The sequence below is a fragment of the Acanthisitta chloris genome, unplaced genomic scaffold, assembly GCF_000695815.1.
Source record: "Acanthisitta chloris isolate BGI_N310 unplaced genomic scaffold, ASM69581v1 scaffold8930, whole genome shotgun sequence".
NCBI classification, from domain to species: domain Eukaryota; kingdom Metazoa; phylum Chordata; class Aves; order Passeriformes; family Acanthisittidae; genus Acanthisitta; species Acanthisitta chloris.
This window is the reverse complement of record NW_008653325.1, coordinates 17,368-43,463: the sequence shown is the minus strand read 5'-3', so window position 1 is coordinate 43,463 and position 26,096 is coordinate 17,368. Positions and strand designations below refer to the sequence as shown.

The 26,096-nt window shown below is 37.3% G+C and overlaps 1 protein-coding gene across 1 annotated transcript in view; it reads left to right on the top strand.

Annotated features, from left to right (window-relative positions):
- The window catches only part of LOC103807781 (E3 ubiquitin-protein ligase MYCBP2-like), a 43,619-nt gene that overhangs the window by 6,309 nt on the left and 11,214 nt on the right, over positions 1-26,096 (top strand). The window contains 19 exon segments of the mRNA XM_009080531.1: positions 2,854-4,497; positions 5,421-5,590; positions 6,363-6,607; positions 7,254-7,421; positions 9,129-9,286; positions 9,685-9,884; positions 10,142-10,291; positions 12,009-12,169; positions 13,494-13,650; positions 14,282-14,506; positions 15,136-15,201; positions 17,349-17,588; positions 17,727-17,816; positions 18,583-18,663; positions 20,340-20,503; positions 20,505-20,592; positions 22,514-22,797; positions 23,062-23,158; positions 25,266-25,385. Of these exon segments, the coding sequence (XP_009078779.1) occupies positions 2,862-4,497; positions 5,421-5,590; positions 6,363-6,607; positions 7,254-7,421; positions 9,129-9,286; positions 9,685-9,884; positions 10,142-10,291; positions 12,009-12,169; positions 13,494-13,650; positions 14,282-14,506; positions 15,136-15,201; positions 17,349-17,588; positions 17,727-17,816; positions 18,583-18,663; positions 20,340-20,503; positions 20,505-20,592; positions 22,514-22,797; positions 23,062-23,158; positions 25,266-25,385 (4,500 nt within the window). The 5' untranslated portion in view covers positions 2,854-2,861.

The window sequence follows — 26,096 nt, the reverse complement described above, 5'->3', positions numbered from 1 at the left end:
AATCATTTGAAATGCTTGTTTTTATCTTTGCTGCTTTTCCATTGAATCTGTGCTGCTTCTGTGCAACTGTTTTCCACTGTAGAAACTCCATCGTGCTGCCTTGCTTCTCGTGAGCGTATTTACAAAAGTAGCGATGTAGCTGGGCCTGCCTCTGCTCTTTCATCTCTCTCTCACAAACTGAAGGGTGGGTATGCATGCCAACATAGCAAGGTTATTCAGATTTGTACATGCAAAATGTTTGGGTTTTTTCCTCCTTCCATTCATTTTCATTTCATTCACTTAATAATGTTTTGAAAGCAAACATTCAAGTTTGGTACTTGTTGGGACCTCATTTGATGAAACCATTCAGTGTTGCTTTCTGAGTTGCAGCAACTTCATGATAGGCGATCTAGCTGTCTTTCTGCTTTGGAAACAGGAAAGTGACTGGTAATCTAATAACACCTGTTTTCAAACAAGTGAAGTATGTGAGAAGAAAGGGGAAACAATCTGGGATTTTTATTTTTCTTTTGCTTACAGGCAAAGCTGTTTGCTATGTTAAGTGGTTTTTCATTTGGGGCATTATTCTTTAGTGCTGATAGTTTAGAATGCTAATTAGGATTATTTACCTGTGCAAATCCAAACCTTTGTTTTTAAAAAACAAATTTTTTTCTTGTTGTTGCTTGAAGCTACTGTTAGGTTATACCATTCATAAACAGTTTTGTTCTAGAATGTTTTCCTGATTAATATTCACTGATCGTGCATGTACTTTAAATTTGCTGCATTGCTGAATGGCTTGAAGTGTTTTATGTTCTCTAAAAAGATTATTGTCATCTTTTCACTTTTTTTTTTCACTTTTATGAAGAAATCTGTCAAAGGTTCTATCTAAAGTGTTTTTTCATTTGGCAGACCTTAAATTAATCTTTTTATTCGTTTCAGGAAAAATGCATATAAATTAATTATAATTTGCATTTTGGAATTTATCACAAAGTAAACATCTTGAAATAGCTCATCAGTAGAAATGGTGAATTGCTAAGCTGGCATAAGTGAAATGCTTGGACTGATATTTAAGAAATTGTTTCTGTTTTTCTTTAGCAAGAACAGTCATTTTATACCCCACAATGTACCATGCTATTTCTCTCCTTCCGCTTCCACCATAAAAAATAATTATAGAACACATAAGAAAAAAGAATGAAGACAGATTAGTCTCTCAAAATTGATTAGAACAATGTTTGAGATGTTCTCATTATATTTCTACTGTGTACGTTTGGCTTATTATTCCTGAATACAGACACAATATTTCTTCTCTGCCCAGAGAAGTAAACTCCTGCCATGTCCTGAGAACCTTCAAGCTTGTTAAACATTCCAGTATAATTCATTCCCTTCACTTGTTGCTGTTCGTTTTATTATAAGGTACTTAAATATGGAGATAGCGAAATAATACAAATTATTTCGTAACCCGAAGAAATCTCTGGGTTGCTAAACTTAGCTCCAAAAAATAATTTTTTGTATTGTGAGAGGTAATAGTGGAGAAGAACTGCATCAATAATTTTTCTGGCATAGGGATAAGGCTTTGTGATTGAGAATTGCATGAAGTTGGTTCAGATCTCATAATGCATAAGGAAGTAAACACTGATTTCACAATACTGAAGGCACCAGATAAAAGATGACTGCCTATCCCTGTTCCCCTTAGAAATCAAGGCTCAAATTTGCAAATATTCTCTGATTAGACTTCATTTTTACCAAGTAGTTGCTTCCCAAAAAATCTGCCCAGACAAGTAGAAATAACTTTTCAATGCCAAGAAAAGTAAAATAATTCAAAGTACTGTGTCCTAATTCTACAAGCTTTACTAGGGAAACTTCTTCATGTTTAGCTAATGAAAACCCATTCAAATCAGGATTTAACTCTGTGTTCAAGTTTGCAGTGTCAGGCTTTGTGGAGAGACAGCTACATTAACTGCTGCATTGCTTGCCAGGAATTTCAACATTGCTTGTATTAATTTTCAAAATGCAGTTCCCCAAGAGAGACTGTGTTCACAGAAGTATTAGGAGCAGCTTGCTTAAAGAGCTACTTATTTGCATATACCTGTTTTGTATGTAATGTACCTATGGGGTTTTATAGTTCTGTAGATTAATGTACGCACGAAGTCAATGTGCATGGGAACAATAAATTAGTGCATAAAAATAAGAGGACATCATTGACCAGAGTTGGTGGTTTAGCTTAGTGGTTGAAAAAGGTGGGGTTGTTGTTGCATTGTGTTTGTTTTTCTCTTGTAGTAGGTTGTGTTGTGGTAACAGCACATTGATAGTTTGTGGTCTTAAAAAGGTGACTGCCTCAGATTATCAATGTGTGAATAGTTTTACGAATGTTTGCAATTTGCCTTAAAACTGTGTTTACTTACTACGATTTCTGACTTTTGAGCATTAAAAGAAGTGAATCTGGTGATACATTTGATCTTTAGGCACATTTCTTGTTGCAGTCAGGCTGACACATGTTGAGATAATAAATAAATAATCCTTGATTCTTCTTGCAACTGTGGTAAACTTAGCAAACTGCTGGCATTTTACCTAAGGATGTAAATTCTGCTTCCTTTACGAGTGTTTGTGGAAATGGTCAACTGTGCCTTTTGATACCTCTATAATAGTCTTGTCTCTGTAAATTTTTCCTAACACTTGTTTATATGTATCTTTGGGAGAATAAATGTATTGAAAATATGCTAGGGAGACAAAGATCCCTTCATGTGTCCTTTCATTTTGATGTGAACAGAAGCATGTGTTTGATCTTTATCTTGTGTTCAGGTCTTTAGTCCTTGTTTTGTATTTTTAAAGGCATCACTGTCAACATACAAGAATTTAATTATAAAATATACTATACAGGTGACCGAATGAATTTCACAGGAGCTGCTAGACCAGTCTCTCCAGCAGGAAAATCAGACATGTCATCAAAACACAGAGCTGACTGCAGGTCACCCAAGCTTGATGTGCGAATGAATAGAGCTGCTGCTGACCAGAAGAAAGCTAGAAATACAGAAGGCCTATCTGCCAGTGAGTGTCTTATGCTGAAATCAGATGCTGCAAAGTTACGCTCAGACTCGCACAGCAGATCTTTGTCGCCAAATCATAACACTCTGCAAACACTAAAAAATGATGGAAGAACAACTACTGGTCTGAGAGCTGAATCTCCAGGCCCAGGAACTCGGTCATCTTCTCCAAAGACAAAGACACTTACAGCTGTTAGATCTGGTGCTAGTTCTCCACGATCCTCATCACCCCATGACAAAACTCTACCTCAGAAAGCTCCATCCCCTGTAAAAACAAAGCTTGATCCTCCTCGAGAACGCTCCAAATCAGATTCTTACACTTTAGATCCAGACACGCTTCGTAAAAAGAAAGTGCCACTAACAGAACCCTTAAGGGGGAGGTCCACTTCACCCAAACCAAAAATTATTGCAAAAGATGGAAAACCTGTTACAGAAACTGAAAATAGAGCACCTTCCCCTCATGTCGTACAAGAAAATCTTCACAGTGAGGTAGTTGAAGTATGTACTTCAAGTACTTTAAAGACTGACAGCATCACAGATACCACCTGTGATGACAACACTGAGTTCAGAAGTGTGGATGATGGTTCTAATAAAGTTCATTTCAGCATAGGAAAAGCACCACTGAAGGACGAGCAAGACATGAGAGCATCTCCAAAAGTGAGCCGTAAATGTGCTGGTAGGCACACAAGACCCAAAAAGGAAAAATCTAGCTTTCTTTTCAAAGGAGATGGCTCCAAGCCCATAGAGCCTGCCAAGCAAGCCATGTCACCTTCTGTTGCAGAATGTGCTAGAGCTGTGTTTGCTGCATTTCTGTGGCATGAGGGAATAGTTCATGATGCTATGGCATGCTCATCTTTTTTGAAGTTTAATCCAGAACTGTCCAAAGAGCATGCACCCATACGAAGCAGTCTTACTCAACAGCCTGCAGAGGAAAAGGAAACCAAGTTGAAAAATAGACATTCATTGGAAATATCATCTGCTCTTAACATGTTCAACATCTCACCTCATGGGCCAGATATATCTAAAATGGGTAGCATCAATAAAAACAAAGTCCTCTCAATGTTGAAAGAACCACCTCTGCATGAGAAGTGCGAGGATGGAAAAACTGAAACTACCTCCTTTGATACATCCAGTCATCACACAATGAAATCCAAGTCCCCTCTTCCGTTAACACTGCAGCACTTAGTAGCTTTCTGGGAAGATATTTCTTTAGCAACTATTAAAGCAGCTTCTCAAAACATGATTTTTCCAAGTCCTGGTTCTTGTGCAGTGTTGAAAAAGAAGGAAAGTGACAAGGATAGCAAAAAAGCTAAAAAAGAGAAAAAGAAAAAAGAAAAGGTTGAGACTAGGCCAAGGGGAAATCTTTTTGGTGAGATGGCTCAGCTTGCAATGGGAGGACCTGAAAAAGACACTATCTGTGAATTGTGTGGAGAATCCCATCCATATCCAGTGACTTACCACATGAGACAAGCTCATCCAGGTAAGATTCCATATTTTTTCATTCCCCTGTCCATCTGTAAAGTACATTTCACACACGTTATGGTATTAGTTACTGTTGCGAAAATATTTAAGACTGTCATGTCTAACATTTTAACAGTTCACTATATGCACTAAATTAAAATTTATATTTACATACGAATTCTGTGCGCATCTTTGCACATAACTTTAAGTAGTTACGGATCTGAACTTTCAAATATGCCAAATAAAGTTGATTGAAACAAGGTCAAAAGCATGATCTGACTTTACAGTAGCTCTTTAGAAACATGCCCTTTTTTATCTCTTAAGGATTTGAAACTGCTGAGAAAATTGAATTGCCAAATGTTTTCTGTTACCATTCTACTGTCAGTGGTAGAAAACTTTTATTTATCAGCTGTGTCAGTCCTGGGTATCAGTGACTTTAATATTTTTGGTGTCCTGGCTGGTATGTACTTTTTTTAGCTCTGTATGCAGAGTTAAAGCAAAATTACTATTCAGCAATTATCAGTGCCCTGAATTATTCTGAGAAATGCTAATCAGCAACAGAACTGACTCTGCTCCCTCTTAAGCTTTGTTAGGTAGGAGGGAGGATTTTTTCTGTTTGTTAAATTACAGATAATGTTGGCTAACTTAAAGTACTGTCCTTGCCATCCCTTAGCTGTCTGAATAGGAAGCTGTTGATGCTTCAGACAAGCTCATAATAAAAACTTGAAAACTACAGTGGATTTGGATTTTTTGGGTGCTGGTGGGACACATGGACAAGAATCTTGTTTTATAACCATTTCAAACATACAGAAAAGTAGAAAATTAAGTGAGGAAAAGAGGTGTCTTCCTCCCTCCCTCTTCATCCCTCTTTTACAGTAAAAAATAATATAATTATCCTTCTTTTCAAATGACTTTTTTTTCCACCTTTTCCCCCCCATGCAGGTTGTGGCCGTTATGCAGGTGGCCAAGGTTATAACAGCATTGGGCACTTTTGTGGAGGATGGGCTGGTAATTGTGGTGATGGTGGCATTGGAGGAAGCACTTGGTATTTGGTTTGCGATCGATGCAGAGAAAAGTATCTCCGTGAAAAGCAAGCAGCAGCAAGAGAGAAGGTATTTTCAGTGGTTTCTCATACATTTAGCTGTCTATCTGCTTAGTAGTGCTGCATTCACAACTTGAAAATAAGGTAGGGCCTATTTAAAAAATTGGAATTTCATGATCTTGGAGGGTTTTGGAACATCATCTTACGTCATTGACAGGTTTAAGATAATAATATAGAAACTTTGCTGACTTCTGGCCCAATTCTTGCCCTTCTGGTGACAGTATTTTCAAATTTGTGAAGTAATTTCTCCCAATACAACTGTAACACCTAATTTTTTTGAAGTATGTGTCACTTTACTTAGCTTTGAATGGTTTTAGTTGTTTACTGAAATGAATGCTGTCTTAACTTTGTGTTTATAGTTTCTTTAATGATCTTAATAATCCGGATCATTGGATACAAGATGCTGCTAGAGCAATTTTTAATGGGAATAGTACGAAAGGTGTTGTTCTTGTATTGGTCTTCAAGGACCAACTTCAAATTCTTGCTTAAAGTATTCAAATACATTGAGGTTTTAAGGTAAGCTGAACAATTGTAATTTAACCTTCTTTTTTAAACTAAATTTGTTGAAACTTTTTTGCATGCAAAATTTAATCCCGAGGCAAACATGAAGACTATCAGCTGTTTATTAAATCTTTGCAAAGTTATGAAAATAATAGAAGTGTGTTTTGTCATTGAAAATATTTTATAGCAGGTATAATCAAGCCGCTCAAGTATAAGTTAGGTTGTCAGATCTTCCTGTGGTGAAGTATAATTTAATTATACCTTTTTTTAATTTTCTCTAGATTAAACAATCTAGGAGAAAACCAATGCAAGTTAAGACACCTCGTGCCTTGCCAACTATGGAAGCTCATCAAGTAATTAAAGCCAATGCACTCTATTTACTGTCTCTGAGTAGTGCTGCTGAGCCCAGTATCCTCTGCTATCACCCTGCAAAAGCGTTCCAATCTCAGCTTCCCAGTGTCAAAGAAGGAATTTCTGAAGACTTTCCCATTAAAATGCCATGTCTCTATCTACAGACTTTAGCAAGGTGATTAAAGGAAGTATATGAATATTGATTTTGGCACTTATGTATGTATACTGTTGGATAAAAATGTGTATAAACTAATCTAAACCTACATAGCAAATGATATATTTTCTTAATTCTTTATGATGATTGTTCTTACGTCTTGTTCAGTTTTGTAGGTTGTACTTTCTCCTAGTGTCTGAGTAGCTTTTGGATGCTAAATATTTTTTAACAGGATTTAGGTTATGTCCTAAGAATTTAGAATTTCCCGAAGAGTTTAACTTACTGTGTTAGTAGCAGACATATGTGCTACTTTTTCCTCTTCACAGTTAAAGTAGTAAGAAGGAAACAGAAGACTTGTGCTTTCTTGGTATTTCTAAGTAGATTTCACTGTAAGGTCTCATGTTTATGTTGGATGGACCTTTGGGCCTAAAATACATACTGGAAATACCCAATGAAAATACTGAAAGATAGTGAAGAGTGATCCCAACTCCCTGTTGGTTGAAAATGCCATTGTATTTTCCACCAACACTTACACGTCACAACTAGCTTAAAAGAGTTACTAGGTGAGGAGTAAATGAATACTAAGTGTATTGGCAAAGGACTTTTGCATATGTGTTTCACAAGTTTGTACTCCTTGATCCTAATTTTAAAATCTAATTTGATGTAGGCATCATCATGAAAATTTTGTCGGGTACCAGGATGACAACCTCTTCCAGGATGAGATGAGATACTTGCGCTCAACTTCAGTACCTGCACCATACATCTCAGTTACTCCTGATGCAAGCCCTAATGTCTTTGAAGAGCCAGAGAGTAACATGAAATCTATGCCCCCAAGGTACTTCCTTGTAATTCTAGGTACCACATATGAATGTTGTGGCATTGGCATAGCACCAGTTTTAAAAGGAAAAAGGAAAATATTGCTGCAGCTAAGTAGCTAAGGTATCAGATCAGCCCAGATCAGTCTCTGAAATGGCAGCAAAAACGTCAAAAGCATATGAAGCTGTAGTCAGGAAAATATCTTCAGTGAATCATAGCGTGTCAGGTATATTTTCAACCACTAGCAATGGAATATGTTTGAATATGCAAGGAATAGCTATTGAAACCTTTAACTGTGCTGCAAACCAATTGCTTTTCTCTAGAAAGGTCCTGGATTTACCACCTAAATATGAAAAAGGTTTGTTCAGTGGTTAAGGACTCTTAGCATACCTCAGGGAAATTTATCCATAGCCTTTACTCCAGGTCTGCTTATTTCCCCATAGAGACAAATACAATTTTTCCAGAATCTCCAGATCTGAAGAAGTGATCTAAAGACCCATAATTCAAGGACTGTAGCTGTTGCAAACTCCATGAAAATGCAGCAGGTTTTTTTTCCCCGATGTATGTCTGTTCTTTAATGCAGCTGAGTGTAGTGCAGATTAATGGCCTTTTTGAAAGGAAGTGGTTGTTCTTTCAGGATCTTCTTTCGGGATCTCATTCTGAAGAGAAGTTTGAACAGCAGGAAATTTCCTTACCTTACATTTTTCAAAGCAAATGTTGCTGCTCTGTTATGTGGGAAGCTAAAATGCCATCGAAGAAATGGCAACTTAATGCTGTCTAGGGCCAAGAGTGCTATATGATTTCTCTCAGGTTAAGCCATTTTCTTGTCTCATTAAGTTTACTGTAATCTAATTCAAGCAGCTACAGGAATTTCAGTTTCACCAGGGGGAAAAAAAAACCTGTTAATAATAGTCCAGAATCAACTCAGATGCTTGGTGTTTTCAGATGTCAGTGATTCCTCATATTATAGTGAGGATGTAATGAAGAGAAAACTTGCTTTTAATCTGTTGTTATTTCAATCTGTTATATTTTATACTGACTGCAAAAACAGTTTATTGGAATACTACAATCTACATTGTAGTCGTTTCAGAAATAGAACTTTTCTAACAAAACTCCTTAAGAGTGCATCGTATTGTATATTACCCTATTAAAACTGTGGACACCATGGTCTCCTGAGGCCTGTAGGGACAGCAGAAGCTGGGAGTTCTTCTGCAGACTGTAAGAAGTCCACTGAAGGTAAGGAGTAAAACATGTCAGAGGTATAGCCGTAGCAATTGAAAGTTGACTTTAAGGCTGTTGATATGGGAAACTATTACTTCACTTAAAGTTCAAAATTTCAGTTGGCTTGTGTATTAAAAATTCACTCCATAGACGTTTTTCACGTGCATTCTCAGGACAAATTGGGTCTGATACTTCAATTCAGGCATGATCTGAATATTTGTGTCTCTCTTAAAAAAAAAGAAATACCTGAATTCTTGGAACTTACCATGTGCATCATGACATTTGTTTATAAAGCACTTGCATGCTTTTTTCACCATGTGTAATTCTAATACATGTTCCTTCTTTTTCAGCATTTAAACAGTTATTAGGTACATAAGACAAACTGTCATGCAGTAGTAGCATTGTCATTATGAAATGCATGTATCCTTTCTTAATATTTATGTATAATTTGGGCATACTCTATATGTTTGTTAATGGGTGTATTACTTCACTGCTTTCTTTGTAGTTTGGAAACCAGCCCGATAACAGATACAGATCTTGCCAAGCGCACAGTCTTTCAAAGATCATATTCAGTTGTTGCATCAGAATATGACAAACAGCACTCAATTTTGCCAGCACGTGTAAAGGCAATTCCCAGGAGACGAGTCAACAGTGGAGATGCAGGTAAGAGCACAGACATCAGAAATTCGTAAAGGCTATGCCATTGGATTTGCAGTTCTTCTTGGAAACTGTAGAGAAATACAATTTTTTTATAAATACATGTCATGGATTTTCTTTCTAGTTATTAATAAACATTAGGTGTTTGTTAATCAGCATTACTGTGATTCTGAAATTTGTGGTGAATCTTTCATGCTTGATTTAGAAGTGAAGGTGGTATTTTCTCAGTTGAAGCATCATTTTTCCACATTGCTTATTGTTAATGCAGTTTTCTCATAGAAAAGATACATCCATTCTAAAAGTGCTTTATTGCTGTTTATTTTTACTGTGACTATAAAATTGAAATGCAGTCTAATGTAAATGTAAAGAATCTAATGTATGCGTATTTTTATGCTTTTGACTAGAAGTGGGGTCCTCTCTCCTGAGACATCCATCTCCTGAACTTTCTCGGTTAATCTCCGCCCACAGCTCTCTTTCCAAAGGAGAGAGAAATTTCCAGTGGCCAGTATTGGCATTTGTAATCCAGCATCATGATCTGGAAGGACTTGAAATTGCAATGAAACAAGCCTTACGGAAATCTGCTTGCCGAGTCTTTGCCATGGAGGTATTAATGTACTGCTGGATCTTGAATAAGATGGTTGTAAATTCTGTCTTGGAATTTTTGTTTAAGATTGTTATGGGCCCTGTAATATAACTGTCATTTTAGTAAACTGCTTTAGGTACAGAAGAGTGTGTCTTATTCAAAGGCCTTTACATTATTATTTGCCTGTCCAAAAGTGTCAGGGCTCCTCCTTACATAAATGGTTTAGGAAATGGGTTTACTCCAGGTTTGCTTAACTCCTTGTATGTATTTTATTTTAGGCCTTCAACTGGCTTCTTTGTAATGTCATTCAAACAACTTCTCTTCATGATATTTTATGGCATTTTGTGGCTTCCCTGACTCCTGCACCTGTAGAGCCTGAAGAAGAAGAGGATGAAGAAAATAAATCAAATAAAGAAAATGCAGAACAAGTGAGTGAGGTTCAGCATTCCTTTCATCTCTGTTGATTCTGTAGGCAAATTAGAAACATTTTTGTTGTGTGAAAAAAATTGCTTATTCCTCTCTGTGAAACAGAACACAGAATTGTAGTTGAACTCATGCTGTAGACATAGATGAATTAATTTTTCTTGTTAAATCATCAGGTTTTCTGTGCTCATGAATTACATAGTCTTTTAGTGTATTATTTTTTAGTATTTGTGGGAAATAAAAAAGCACAAGCACATTGCTAATCCAGGAACAAAAAAATGTGCAGTTTGCTTTTTATTCTTCCTTTGCCCCACAAAAAGAAGAGAACAAAAATATTTTTCAGAGAAGCTTTGGGTTTGGTGTTACATATTGAGATCACAACGTCTTCCTTCAGTAGTCTGATCATATGATAAAAATACCCAGGTTAATATATGTGCACAGTGGAACAAATCCAAGACTGTTAGATGCTTCTCCACAATCAGGATTCATTTCCTTATGTGAAATAGTTTTACATATTCTTTTAATGTACTGGGAGAATATGAGAAATCCCAGTGAGAAATTTTGTAAAAGTGGGGGATGGTGATCTGGAACTGTAAGTGGTTTACTGCATAAGATGTGAGTTCAAGGGCAATGTCCTTGCTAAAGCAAAACAAAATGCAAGAATTACTCAGCTGCAGAGGAGACAGGGGGAGCAGGATGGTACCTGTGTAGATAGGATCCTTGGGGGGAAGGGGAATACTTTGAACTTTTTCTGAATAATTGATTATATTTAGTGTAGAGTTCAATTTCCTACTTCATGCCCTGAGTACACTCTACCACATTATGCCCTCCAGCAAAATACAGAGAAATGTCTGGTTTGATCACTCTTATCTAGGTATGGTTTGATTATTCTTCTCTAAAATTAATTTCAAATAATACCATAGCATTTCTAAGTATTCAAGCCGTTGAGATCCATGGGAAATCTACTTGCAAGAATATACAAAGGCAATTTAAAGGGTTTAAAATAATAAGTTTGAATCAGGCTTTGTATGACAGTGTGTCCATGCAGCTGGCTTCTGTGGTTCAAGCAGGATCAGATTTTCTTTTTCAAAAGCAGCAGGGGAAATGGTTTGTATCTGTCATGAATGAGTCTTTCCATGCCTTCTCAAATGGCATATCATGAACAGAAACTCTTCTGTTTTTACTGCTGCTCTTCCCATAGCACAGCTTGCTGGCCCCCACCCCCCTTGGGTCCTCTGCCAGTGCCTTTGTACACACTGCCCAGTGGAACTCTGCTCCCAGTCCACTGCTGTTGGTACTGACACACCTTAACTGAGAATTATTATTTGCACAGCTCTAAAGAAATACAGCACTAATAACTTTAGCTTAGTTACCAAGTTGGTATGGCTGGGTTTGCTGTTTAAAAAAAAGTTGCTTTTAACAGCTGGAATATATTACTTTTTCTAGTTTGTTTTGTTGGGGTGGGTTTTTTTCAAATAATGGTGTTTTACATCATCGAATATTGAGAAATACATGGTAGCATGCAGTATTCTTCCCAAATTCCCTGTTGGAGGCACATGTATAACTTAGTGTAAAAATTCTCTGACAGGACCTGCCCTAAGTTCACATTCATTATAGGATTGTTGCAGTTACTCATAAACCAAATAGCCTAAGTGTTTTTATTTAATTAACCTTTTTTCTTTGAATGTCTGTTAATAACATACAAGTTGCTTTGCATCTTAGGAAAAAGACACAAGAGTATGTGAACATCCTCTGTCGGATATAGTGATTGCTGGCGAAGCAGCTCACCCGTTACCCCACACTTTTCATCGCCTTCTTCAGACAATCTCTGATCTTATGATGTCTCTTCCCAGTGGTAGTGCATTACAGCAAATGGCCTTAAGGTGAGCACCAATCAGGAGAATTCTTAAAAGGCTGGAAATGTTGTAGTGTTACAAATTAATAGATTTTGCAGTGTGGATAGGAAGCTTGAAATATCTTCACGTGCCTGTGCGAAAGGAGCATCCCTGTTCTTACGATTAGGGACAATCTATGCAGAAAATGCAAGTATGTGTTTATACTGATAAATAATAGTATAAAAGGGTTTGTAGAGAAAAATATATTTGGTCTTAAATTCTGTGCCATGTCCACTATGAAAAAGAATCATAAAATCTTAGAATCAACCAGGTTGGAAAAGACTTCAAAGATCATTAAGTCCAACCCTACTGTGGTTACTAGACCATAGCCCTAAGTGCCACATCCAGTCTCAGCTTGAAAACCTCCAGGGATGGTGAATCCACCACCTCCCCAGACAGCTCATTCCAATGCCTGATTACTCTCTCCATAAAAAATCTCTTCCTAATATCCAACCTAACCCTCCCCTGGCACAGCTTGAGTCTGTGCCCTCTTGTCCTGCTGCTGGTTGCCTGGGAGAAGAGACCAACCCTCACCTGACTCCAACCTCCTGTCAGGGAGTTGCAGAGGGTGAGAAGGTCTCCCCTGAGCCTCCTCTTCTCCAGGCTGAACAATCCATTTTTCCTAACATCTAATCTGACTCTCCCCTGGCTCAGCTCAAGGCCATTCCCTCTAGTCCTCTCCCTGCAGCCATGGCAGGAGAGACCATTCCCCACCTCTCTACAACCCCTTGACAGGTAGTTGTAGAGAGCTATGAGGTTACCCCTGAGCCTCCTCTTCTTGAGATTTAAACAAACGATTTAAACAAACCTAATTCCTCAGCCATCCCTCACAAGACATGTTTTCTAGACCCTTTTCTAGGAGTTGTAGAGGGTGATAAGGTCTCCCCTGAGCCTCCTCTTCTCCAGGCTAAACAATCCCAACTCCCTCAGCCTCTCCTCATGGCACTTGTGCTCGAAACATATTATGGAATAATTTGCTAGTATCTGTGTGTATGTGCATTGTAGTCTAATGCCTTTTGCCCAGAAATCCATCACCTGGATAGTATCCTTAAACTCTTTGAATTTTTTTCTGTGTACCTGTCTCAGAGAGAAATCATATAATAATGGTTGCATTTACTATAAAATTGTAAGTAAAGTTTATTCCTGCCTTCCTCAAAATGATGCATGGAAACACTTAAGATCCTGCAAAATTTGAAGCTAAAGATTTATAGAAATTATTTTGAGATGCAAAAATTCAATTAATAGTTTCACTTGTAGGTTGTGTCTTTTAAAGAATATTCAGAATTTCAAAGTCCACTAAATATGTTTTCAGGTGCTGGAGTCTCAAATTCAAACAATCTGACCACCAGTTCCTGCACCAGAGCAATGTTTTCCATCATATCAACAATATTTTGTCTAAATCTGATGATGGAGATAGTGAAGAGAGTTTCAGTATCAGCGTTCAGTCTGGTTTTGAAGTCATGAATCAGGCAAGTATTACACCTCCCTCTCAGAAGCAAAGATCACCTGTGAACAGCCTGTGCTTCCTGTGATGATTCTGTTTGAATTAAAACATTTCTTATTGCAGTGTCATATTTCCTGGAATGTGTCTCAGTTTGGAATCATGTTGCTGATATTTAGGCTCCCATATTTAGCTTTAGAGATGGAAATATTGACCCTTAGTGTGTGTATCACTCAGTCCTAAATTTTGGAGCAGTGTTTCTGAGTGCTTGTTCTCAGGTGAAGTGGTTAAGAGGTGTCTTACACTTCATTTGGTTCACTGAATTAGGTGCTGTGTACTTCCAGTTCTTACATGTTTGGTTTTTTCTCCTGTATTCCAAGGAGCATAAATTAATACTTTTTATTAATACCTTTCAATTGTTTTCTTCCATTTATTAATGTATTGAGGCATTTACTAATATATTCAGTTGTTAGCTATTAATATTTCTGTTGGTTTAAAGAATTGAATAATCTGAACAAAAAAAAAAGATGACTTTCTTCTTCAATTTGGAGAGCATATTCCTCAGAAGAGAAATGTCTGTATGGTTTTTAAAATGGCAGATCATTCTTATATTTGGGCTTGTTTTCAGATATTTAAAATATTTTCATTTGTTTTCACAGGAGTTGTGTATAGTGGTTTGTCTAAAAGACCTAACCAGCATTGTGGACATTAAAACATCGAGCCGACCTGCCATGATTGGTAGTTTAACAGATGGGTCTACAGAAACATTCTGGGAGTCAGGAGATGAGGACAAAAACAAGACAAAAAACATCACAATTAACTGTGTAAAAGGAATCAATGCACGTTATGTTTGTGTTCATGTAGACAATTCCAGAGATCTTGGGGTAAGAGGAAAATGAAATTCAATGTCTTTCATTGAATGTGCATAGTCCAAGTTGTACATATATATATATATATTTATCCATCAAGAGCCATTGTTTTCTCTCTCCAGTTCAATTGGTCATTCTAATTCAGAAGCTCACACTTCAAAGTAAAGTCTCTAAGTCCTGTGATTTTGAAACCAGTAACTGTTATGATCAGACCAGTCTGAATTTGATGTTGCATGAACTTAAGACTGGGAAACTTAACCCTCCGTGGCATGGTCAATTTCAGATGCGTTTTCACCCAATTAATTATTTTAAGTTACTTTTCTTGCTCGTGGTTTCTGTAGAAGGGTTGAAATAAGGTGATTCCATAAAATCCAAACTGTTTTCTAGGCTTTCTACGTTCTTTTTTATTGATCTGTACAGTAATGTTGCAAATATATCTGTATTTCAACTACAGTTTATAAAGAGCAGATTATTTTGAGAGCTGTGCTTCAGAATCCGTTGTCCTTGGTTTTGATAATTTTTATTTATTTTTTTAGTGAAACAACTTATCTCTCTTTGATGTATGTACTTTCTTAATACAGAAGGAATAGTCAGAGTGGTCCTCAGCTGAAGTGGTTAATTCTTGTTTTGCTTGTCTGTTGCAGAACAAAGTGACTTCAATGACCTTCCTAACTGGCAAGGCAGTAGAAGATCTCTGCAGAATAAAGCAGGTAAACATTTTAACAGTTGACATGGAAAATTTTGGCTGCACAGAGTCTTCTAAGGAAATACTTTCCATTTCTTATTATAGTTAAATTATTTTACAGATATCAGGCATCATAATATCCTTGAATAGTACTGCATTCTGTGAATATTAATTGAGCTTTTACTCTTTTACTGAAACAGAACAGGGTAATATAAAATGTTCCATAGATTAATTTTTATTTAAATTACTACATGATCACTTACCCTTTCAGCTCCAGAAAGCATCCAAAAAAAGGCTTTTTAGGTTGTGATTTTTAAGGTCCAACAAGCTGTTTGATTTCTTCTAGGATGCTTGTATCTGAATATACCTGAAATAATTGCATTACGTAGGATTATATTTTGTTAGTTATTCTGATGCCTGACTTCTTAGTGTTGCACTAACTAAGAAGTTATTCCCTTTTGTTTGCTTCAAGGAACCATCTTTCGTTAGAGAAATGCAGCTTAAGAATTAGCAGAATTAGGGCACCACGAGAAAGGAGAAAAATCGTTTACCATGAACATAAGTTTTTCTAGTTACGTGGTCTAATACACGTTTATGGCACACATTTTACATGCCATTTTAGTTCTCAGCTGCATGTAGCTGAAGACTTCTGTCTGGAGACTCAAGTTCAGAATGGCATTCAGTCTTTGTAGTTAGGTTGCTAAGCCAAATTACAGATGCCTTTTTCTCACAATGTGTTGTATTTTGACACTGTGACGTAGCAAAGGTATTCATGGCTTCAAGCAGGCAGTTACCATCTTGGGCTCAAAACTTTATTCTCTGAGTTACTGACAGTTAGTGGTAAAATTATTCAAGAAGCAGCATTGTTTTGTGACAGAGATGGTTTGCTTTTCTTTACCTCTCATCCTCTGAAAGCATTTAAGATAGCCCTGAGAGATGTTACGAATTTGAAGAAAGCAAACCTCCACACAGTGAGCTCAAAGTAAACAGTGAAGTGTGAGTGTGTGCTTATATGTAGACAGATGGTGTGTGTGTTTCTGTGAGTCTGTGTGTGTAGATACAAAACATAGATGGGCACACACTCACCTGGCTTGGAGAACTGGGTTTTTTGTGAGAGGACTGACTCTGCCATGGCCTTCTTTTATATCTAGCTGGACAGTCAGGCATACTAAGCTCAGGAGCTGGACTCGTGATACAGCTTTTTAGCTTCCTCCCTAGCCTTGTTTGTGTCTCCTCAATCACAGTGTTTGGCCATTTTTCCAGGGCTGGTTCAGTCCCAGAAGACAGGCAGCATCTGAGTCAGCTTTGTTCCCTCTTTGCTGAACAGTCCTGACACTTGTCCAACAGGTTTTTTACCTTCAAACACACCCACCCTAACTCATGCATACTCAGTTTCATGGCATTTTAAAAAAGTCAGTCCTATCTGCTACAGCACAATTCAATGCAGACACTGAGAATTAGTGTAGAAATGAGAACAAATATTGGCTTGATTATAAATGGGCCTAAGGAGGGGAGAGAGTGCTCACGTGGCTCAGGGCTTGAGTTGCTCTGAGCAATGGTGTGAGACTCTGCACCCTGTCAGTGTTTGGCTTCCAGTAGTGCCATCACAGTTTCCTATATGAAATACATGACTTCATGTAACATTATTTATTTTAAAATAAACTTAACTGGGTACAATTGATCTCTTTTTTACAAATATTATGTCCTGCATGTCTTAATAAGAACAGCAGACATTGACTTGCAAATTTACAATTCCTTTGGCAGGGGTCTGTGTGAATAGGGATGAAATAACTGAATTACTTATGATTGTGTGCTATATTTTCAGTTAAGTTATGGAAGCTCTTTTGTAACTAAAAGAAGCAAACAAATATCAATTCAGAGAGGGGTTTTTTTAATATGTGAACCATTGGTCAGAGGGTAGAAGGGATAAGTAGGCCACTATTTCTAATAAGTTTTAAAGATAAAAAAATGGCTGTGTCATATTTTTAAGTTTTAAGAATTTTTTCTAATCTGAATTCATGATGTTGAATATTTTTAGAATTAAAGATGGTAAGTCTTACTGCTCAGGTTGAAGATTTCATTCCAGTGATACATGATGGCTTTGTTTTATGTGTAGGTGACTTTTTTTGTGTGTGTAATGTCAGTTCCCACCTTTATATTCCTGTTTAATAGGTAGACTTGGATTCAAGACATATTGGCTGGGTAACAAGTGAACTTCCTGGGGGTGATAATCACATCATCAAAATTGAATTGAAGGGTCCAGAGAACACACTGAGAGTTCGACAAGTGAAAATTCTTGGCTGGAAGGATGGTGAAAGCATTAAAATAGCAGGCCAGATTTCTGCAAGTGTAGCTCAACAAAGAAACTGTGAATCTGAGACGCTGCGAGTATTCCGACTTATAACATCTCAGGTGGGATTTTCACCCTGTGTGATACACTGACAGTTACTATAAATTGGACACTTTCAGTGCTTTATGTTTTAATGTAAAATGTCACATCTGCACAAGTTTATCTTTGAGTTAGGCTAATTGTTACTGTCTTTCTTGCAGGTATTTGGAAAACTCATCTCTGGAGATGCTGAGCCAACCCCAGAACAAGAAGAAAAAGCACTGTTGTCTTCCCCAGAAGGAGAAGAAAAAGTACACAATGTATTTATTTGTATTCTATCAATAATACTTTGCTGAAAAAATGATGCAGAATTTTCAGGTCAAAGCAGAAGTTAAATGTCCCAATTGCTTACTTCTAAAAAATTATAATGGATTTTTTTATTAGTAAATTATAATTGAAGCATATGCATTTAATGGAAGCATCATAGCAGTGGTGGCACACATTATGCTACGACTACAGAAGTACTGAACACCTGTAGTAATAGTCAGCCTGAAAGTCCTTGTCTATTATTTTGTACCTCAAGAGGGACTCTGATGTTTAGACAAAAAAAGTATGAAGAAAGCACACTAGCATCCTTTTAGCTGCTGTAATCTCCTGTCCTCCAGCACACCTGCTGTGTGCTAACTTGGTGGTGTGTACCCTCTTTCTTTTATCGTGAAATATATAAACTGTAAAGTGTATTCCCTGTATTGCTTTACAAAGACTTAGTGTGATGGTATTAACCCTATGTGAAGAAGCTGAATCTCAGATAATTATACTTCACTTGTTTTGCTTGTGGATTATTTTATTTCATTTCATGCTCAGATTCTCTCTGATAAAGAGAATGATGTATTTACTTTCTAAGAGGTACTTATTAACAGCAGTTAAACTGATCTTGCTTATGTATCTTATTTCTCTATAGCAAAAAGCTACAAACTGAAAACCAAGTTTGTTGATGACATTTCATGTTACTTGCTACACTAATTAGGAAATGTTCTTAAAACTCTTGATCTAACATTAAATATGCTTTTTATGAAGGCAACATCAGATGCAGACCTGAAGGAGCACATGGTAGGGATCATATTCAGCCGGAGCAAACTGACAAATTTGCAGAAACAGGTTTGTTCCTTTTGAAATGATTTGAGGCTTAAATATTGGTGTGTTGTAAGAAATATGCTCATTTTCAGTGAATATAGAACAGTTTATTTACACTCTCAGTTCTTCTGTTGTTCTTTATATATAAACTTTGGTTTATACTTTAAATAGTTCATGTGTTCTATATGAAAAATCTGTTGAAACTGACACTGAAAAAAATCCATTTTAATTGGATATAATCCCCTATTATATTAGGTGCAATTTAAAAATTTTAGAATTGAGTTGTAAGTGGTACTAATTCATATTTGCCATTAATAATAGCCTAAGAAGTGACCTTCACAAAGGTCTAGGGAAGGTTCAGTGGTAGAGTTTAGATTCTCACCTTGCATGTTTTCTCCCCATATCTGTCATCAAAAAGTATTTAGGTTTGATAAAATTTAATCCTAAAAAGGTAATCAGTGCGTAGATTCTTACATTGTTGTTTCCTGAAGTCACTTAAAGCTCAGGTTTGTGGGTTTTTAACTTAACTTTGTTTTTCTAACATAAAGCAGTAGTTAAAGTTTTTCTTTTGAATACTTTTTTATATATCAATTAAAGCATCTTTTATATTATCTCTATTATGTCTACCATGAGACAAACATTACCATAAAGATTTTTCACAGTAATACAAGAGCTATTAGATTTTGAAATTTATTAGATTAGTAAGTCATGCAGAATATACTTGTCATTCATCTTAGCAAACTTTAAAATCTCTTAAATATGTTTTTTAACATGCTATTGGTAAAATTAAAACATGGTTTCTGAAATTTTTCTAAGCTTCCTGATTAGTAATTGAGACTAGGTATTATAATAAGTCCTTTATTTTTTGTGGGTATTGAGTAATTGTATTTCCTTTGGTGTTTTTTTGGGGGGGGAGGGGAGGATGGAGTTTAACCTAAATTAGAACCATAGAATCAACCTGGTTGGAAGAGACCTCAAAGATCACTAAATCCAACCGTACTGTAGTTACTAGACCATGGCACTAAGTGCCACATCCAGTCTCAGCTTGAAAACCTCCAGAGATGGTGAATCCACTACCTCCCTGGGCAGCACATTCCAATGTCTGATCACTCTCTCTGTAAAAAATCTCTTCCTAATATCCAACCTAAACCTCCCCTGGCAGAGCTTGAGTCTGTGCCCTCTTGTCCTACTGCTGGTTGCCTGGGAGAAGAGACCAACCCCCACCTGACTCCAGCCTCCTTTCAGGGAGTTGTAGAGGGTGATAAGGTCTCCCTTGAGCTTCATCTTCTCCAGGCTAAACAACCCCAGCTCCCTCAGCCTCTGCTCATGGCACTTGTGCTCCAGTCCCTTCACCAGCCTCGTTACTCCTCTCTGGACCTGCTCCAGCAATTCTATGTTAAATTTAAATGAAAAAAACAGGAACTAAAATAAAAAAACTATATTAATTTCAGTTAAATTTTCCAGAATGAAGAGGAGAAAATTGAATATTAAATCTACATCTTAATTATAAAGAATTGTATCTAAGCTTTACTCACAGGTTAAAACTCAAATTTTATTCTTCATTTGAAGCTGTTACAAAGTGATTTAAGCACAGGCCAAATTTCACAGGTTTCCCTCCACAGTCGTGAAGGGGCATAAAACACACTGTTGACTTTTGTACAGGTTTGAAGGTTGTTGATATTTGTGTTGTGTTGTGGTAGGTGTGTGCTCACATAGTGCAGGCCATTCGCATGGAAGCCACGCGCGTGCGCGAGGAGTGGGAACACGCCATCTCCAGCAAGGAGAACGCCAACTCGCAGCCCAACGACGAAGATGCCTCTTCTGACGCTTACTGCTTCGAGCTGCTGTCCATGGTGCTGGCGCTGAGGCCGCCAGTACCTGGCCCAGCAGCTCACTCTGCTCCAGGATCTCTTCTCCTTGCTGCACACTGCTTCTCCCAGGGTGCAGAGACAGGTGGGTTCTGCTCCTTGTCTGTCATGGTATTCCTGCAGAAACGTCTTTAGAATCCTGACATTGTGTGTGTGATATGTATTTGAGCTCTTTTTGTTGTTGTTGTTAAATATTCCATATGGGAAAAGACTGTAAATATAAAACAACTTATTTTGTTATAGTAGGAATGAGGAGAGGGGAAATGAAAATTTCTGAATACAGAATCTCTTCTTGGAATTTAAATGTCAGGTTTGGGGAATTTCTTCCAGTTTCTGAATGGGACCAAAATGATAATTTTTATGATAAACGCATTAGTTTAATGGGTTTGATATATAAATATACTCCAGCACCACCACAATTTAGCTGGTTTGTTTATTTATTGCAAATAGGAATTCTGTATAAAAAGCAGTGCCATTTTCAGCTGTGAAGGAAGCTAGTGAGTGCTTATTTTTTAGGAAGATCTCACGTCACTTCATTGTGGGGAAAGAGCCTGAGAGAGCTGCACAGTTTGCCCCCATTTATATGTGCCGCGCATGCTCCAAGTGTTGGTAAATATTTGCAGGATTTGAGGAGGCAGTAGTTAGTTCTTGCCCTTTTAATACTGTATTTGACTTCAAGGCACTGTGACAGCTAGAATTGTGGCATGGCTAATGACTGTCTCGCTAAATCATCATAACAGATGAAGCAGAGTTTTCACTGGTTGAGATTAGATCTTGAATGAATTGAGCATGGTAGAAATGACTGTCCGATGGACAGGACCTAAGTATCAAGTGGTTTTTGGGTATTTCATGTTGTGTGCATATAATGCTCATACAGCCTGCGTAAGCAAGGTGAGAGGTTTTTAATTTCCAGTACCTGTTATTGGTCTGGCATGAGTCCTTAGCATCTATGTCTCACTCTCAGGCTGTAAGTGTAATAGTGTGGAACTACACAGCTCTTTTCTACCCTTGGTATCCTCAAGAAGAGTTTTAGTATCTGTTTCTTTCTAAATTTAGGTCTTGTCTGGGTATATGTATATATATATGCACATAATATATCATATAGACATACAGAATATTTGCTTTAGTACAGTCAATGCACTATCTTGTTGCCAGCTGATGTGCCTTTTCTAGGTGGATTTTTAGTTCCTGTTGCAGAAGTTTTTGTCTCATGTTCTCTACTTGTATTTTTACAGTTTTCTGAAATGTTACAGTCCCACAACTCAGCTTGCCTAGAGGCAGATACTGCCCTGCTAAGTAATTCCTGATACATTGCAAATATGCAATAGTTTTTCAAGAGAACATTGAAGACTTGAGAAATGATATATGAAATGTTAAGTCATTAAGCTTTCATACATCCTGATCTGGACCAAACTTTGCATGATAGAGCAAATTTCAGCCCCAGTTCTTCCAGCTGGTAAGGTTGAAGGACAGTTCCTGTTAGATCCAGATCTGTGGGCACAGCAAAATATTCCAGTTAGACTATCACAGGGAAAACTGAATGAGGGGGAAAAGAGTGTTAAAATTCTCAGTACTTTAAGGCAGGTACTTTGTTTTCAGAAGTCTAAAGTGTCTCTAAGAGTTCTACTTCAGCTTTTCTGACATCTAAATAATATGTGCGAAGTGGGTGACATGTCTGTGTCAAGCAAGTCAGACTTGTACAAACATCTGTATCACTGTTACAGTACATTCTCTACCAAAGATAATTTTATTATTGTATGAAGACTAAGTGCTGTCTGAGATCAGTTCTAGACCCTTTGGCCTTGTCTCACTGCATTTATTAATAAATACTTCAATGCAAGATAGAAATATTACAGAGTTTCTCACAGAAGTAATTAAGTACAGAAATTGGATTCAGTCCTTCTTACTGAAATGACTTGCGAAGAAGAAGAAAGACTTGATTTGATTTTGCTGGAAAACTCCAGCTGTCTTGGTAAGAATTGTCGTGTTCTGATTTTTTCCTCCAGGTAACATCATTACTGAGACGTGTTTTGCCTGAGGTAACCCCTAGTCGCCTGGCTAGCATTATAGGGGTGAAGTCTCTCCCACCAGCAGATATAAGTGACATCATTCATTCAACAGAAAAAGGAGATTGGAATAAACTAGGTATCTTGGACATGTTTTTGGGTTGCATTGCCAAAGCTCTCACTGTACAGCTAAAAGCCAAAGGAACTACTATAACAGGGACAGCTGGCACGACTGCGGGCAAAGGAGTTACCACAGTCACACTTCCAATGATCTTCAATTCCAGGTTTGTTTAAAAATGTGTATATATTCTCAAGCTAAAGGCACATTCTTTGAAGTCAGTTACATTGTCTTTATAATCTTTTGGTTTTTAAACAGGAAAAGAATGTATAAAACTTTGTCAGTATGTCATTGTACTAGGGAGTTTGATTTTAAAAAAGAAACAAACCACAACCTACTTTGTGCTGAATATGTACACTATGTCTGGATTTTGACAAATAGTAGCTTATTACTTGAATCTGTTTCATCTATGGCCATATGTCCTTTGCAGCTATATTCGGCGAGGTGAAAGTCATTGGTGGATGAAGGGATCAACACCTACACAGATTTCAGAGATCATCATTAAACTCATTAAAGACATGGCAGCAGTGAGTTTGTTTTCCTTTAAATGTGTGGAGGATTTCTGATAGTGAAGAGTATATTTTTTCATCATCTATTACAGTTAGTATTGGGTTGAGCTGCTAAATGTGAATTGGTCTCAAGGAAAAAAGGTATAATTTTCCATCTAGAATTCAGGGCTAGGAGCAGTAGCAACTGAATTCTGAATCTGCTAAACAGAAATCCAGTTTTAAAATAAGCTTTTAAATAAGTCACTTGTACCAGAAATTTAAAATGTAAATAACAATTGTAGGTCATTTTCTGCATTACTTAGATACCTATTTTTTTTTAATCTTGAGCACTCGGAACTCCAATTGAAAAGTAAAACATATCCATAGAGTAGGATAATAGTGTTGCTTTCATGTAACTCTATGTAGATTTTATGTGTAGATTTTCTGGTTGATTGACTTCTTTCAGTATTACTGAAATCTGCATTTATAGTTGTTTATTACTTTAACCATCTGGGCTTAAATTTTCCATAGTTGTATCTGCTTCAGACAAGTTGTTTGGCAGAAAAATTTGATGAGAAGTGAATCAGCTAATTACCAGAAACAATATTGGCAAATTAAAAGGGTCTGTACATGTTTTGGGGAAAGGAGTTTAGTTGGGAGGTTGTTTTTGTTTTCCTTAATTCTGTACCTATTTCAGTGAGATCCTGTAAATGACTCGGATTTTCCTCTGTGAATACTCTTTGAAAGCTGTTTCATTATGTTCAGCTTTGGAGTCCTATTTTCTAAAGCATTCACTGTGCTTAGATTAGGAAAGTTCCTTCTCTAAGTTGCTGAAGCTGGGTGGGAGTTCTCTGCAATTGCTACTGTTGACTGACCACAGGATTTCAGAATCTCACAATTCATAAGAGTTACAACTAATGCATGTCTGTGTTTGAAAACCTTTCTTTGAGGCTTTGTAGAGGTACTGATTATCAGCAGGGTGGCATCAGTCTTCCTAGCCTTTTCCTAAGAGTTAGAAATGTGATTCCTTTCATGTAACCTTTTCAACATTGGCAATGTACCTACATCTGAGTTAGTCACTGTAACTTCCTTTTTAGAGTCCAGTGAGACTCGGTTATTTCTGTCACCTTTAGCATGAGGTTTAGAAATGCAGAGATTACATTAAGAATTGAAGGATGCAGCAGCCTTTGAATCAGAAGCTTTAGGGTATGAGTCAGTGCCATAGGCTCGGAATGTTTAGAATCATAGAATTTAGGGGTTGGAATGGACCATCTACTCCCAACCCTCTGCCGTGGGCAGGGACACCTCCTCACTAGATCGGGTTGCTCAAGGCCTTATCAAGCCTGGCCTTGAACAGGGTCAGGGCAGTCACCATGTCCCTAGGCAACCTGTTCCAGTGTCTCATCACCCTTACAGTAAAAACCTTTTTTCTAATATCTAACCTAAACTTCCCCTCCTTCAATTTGAACCTGTTACCCCTTGTCCTGTCTCTGCAGTTCCTAGCAAAGAGTCCCTCTCCGGATCCCTTGTTTTGGGTTGTTTAAGGTCGGTTTGGAAAATATGCTGTAAGTCTGATGTTTCCTGGGTACTCCTCTGTATTTCTTTCAAATAAGAGTATTCAGGAAAACCAAGCTAAGGGAGTGAAGCTGATTTCTCTGGGAACCCACTGGATTCTGTATGGTGCTCACAGTCACTTACCTGTGACTGCATCTTTCCTTCTCCAGGAGGGGTTGGGGGAGCTTTAAGTAAATGAACTTTAATTCTTCAAGTCATATACCCTCTACCTATCCCATGTTAGTTATTCCAATATGTGCTCAGACTATCTCAGTCAGTCACCTGAGTATTTGAGGGCTAATTTTTACCATATATGTCTGAAAATCTAGGCCAGGTTGGATGGGGCTTTGAAAAACCTGGTCTAGTGGAAGGTGTCCTCGCACATGGCAGGGGATTTGAACTAGATGACCCTTAAGGTCCTTTCTAACCCAAAGCATTCCATGAAAACACCTGATCTGTCATCCCTGATTTTTCTCTTTTTCTGTTCTAACTTGAGATCCTAACCCAATGTTGCTGGTAGCAGCTCTAATTACAATTTTAGTTGTTTGTAGTATTACTAAAAGCTGTAATAAATTGAGTTTCCTCTTTACAGGGCCATCTGTCAGAAGCTTGGTCACGTGTAACAAAGAATGCTATTGCTGAAACCATCATAGCTCTGACCAAAATGGAAGAAGAGTACAGATCACCTGTGAGGTGCATTGCAACAACCAGAGTAAGAACTTCCCTGAACTTAGCATTAGTTCCTTGTAAATGTGCAGCGAGAGCCCATCCAAGAGCCTTACTGTATTTTAGAAAAAACTTCCTTCTAGAAGTTGTTTCAGGAAACAGTGCATAGCAGTGTACGGATTACATTCTGCAAATCTAGATGTGTGCATAATGGACAGGTATTCTAGCTGAGGCAATCACTGTGTGTCCTAATAGAAGTCTTGCTTTCTCTGTGTCACAGCAGATTGAATTTTCTTTTTGTGACAAAAATACACCAGCAAAAACAACTGGGATTAAGTATGATCTTGGGTACCTCCCAAATAATGAAGATTAAGTGTTAGGTTTATTCATTTGGTATAATGAGGTAATTCTGCTCTAAGTTTGTGATATTTGCCTTTTACTAAATTTATGAGATCATCTGTGTGAAAAATTGCACAACATGTATCAGCTTTCTTTTTCCACCTCTCCACACAATTATTTTAAGTGGTTTGACTTCCAGGTAATCAGCTGCCACATCTCATGTTATGAAAACACTCAGTAAGAAACACTCTCTAGGACAATTAAGCTAAACCTCACCTGTCTCAAAATGAAAAATCATTTGCTGAGCCCTTTATTATTTACCTGGGTTGTTTTTCTTTACTTTGTCTTCACTTCTTCCATGAGTTTTTTCTAGAAACTGAGACTAGTTTAGCCATAATAGATTGCTTGAAATACCATG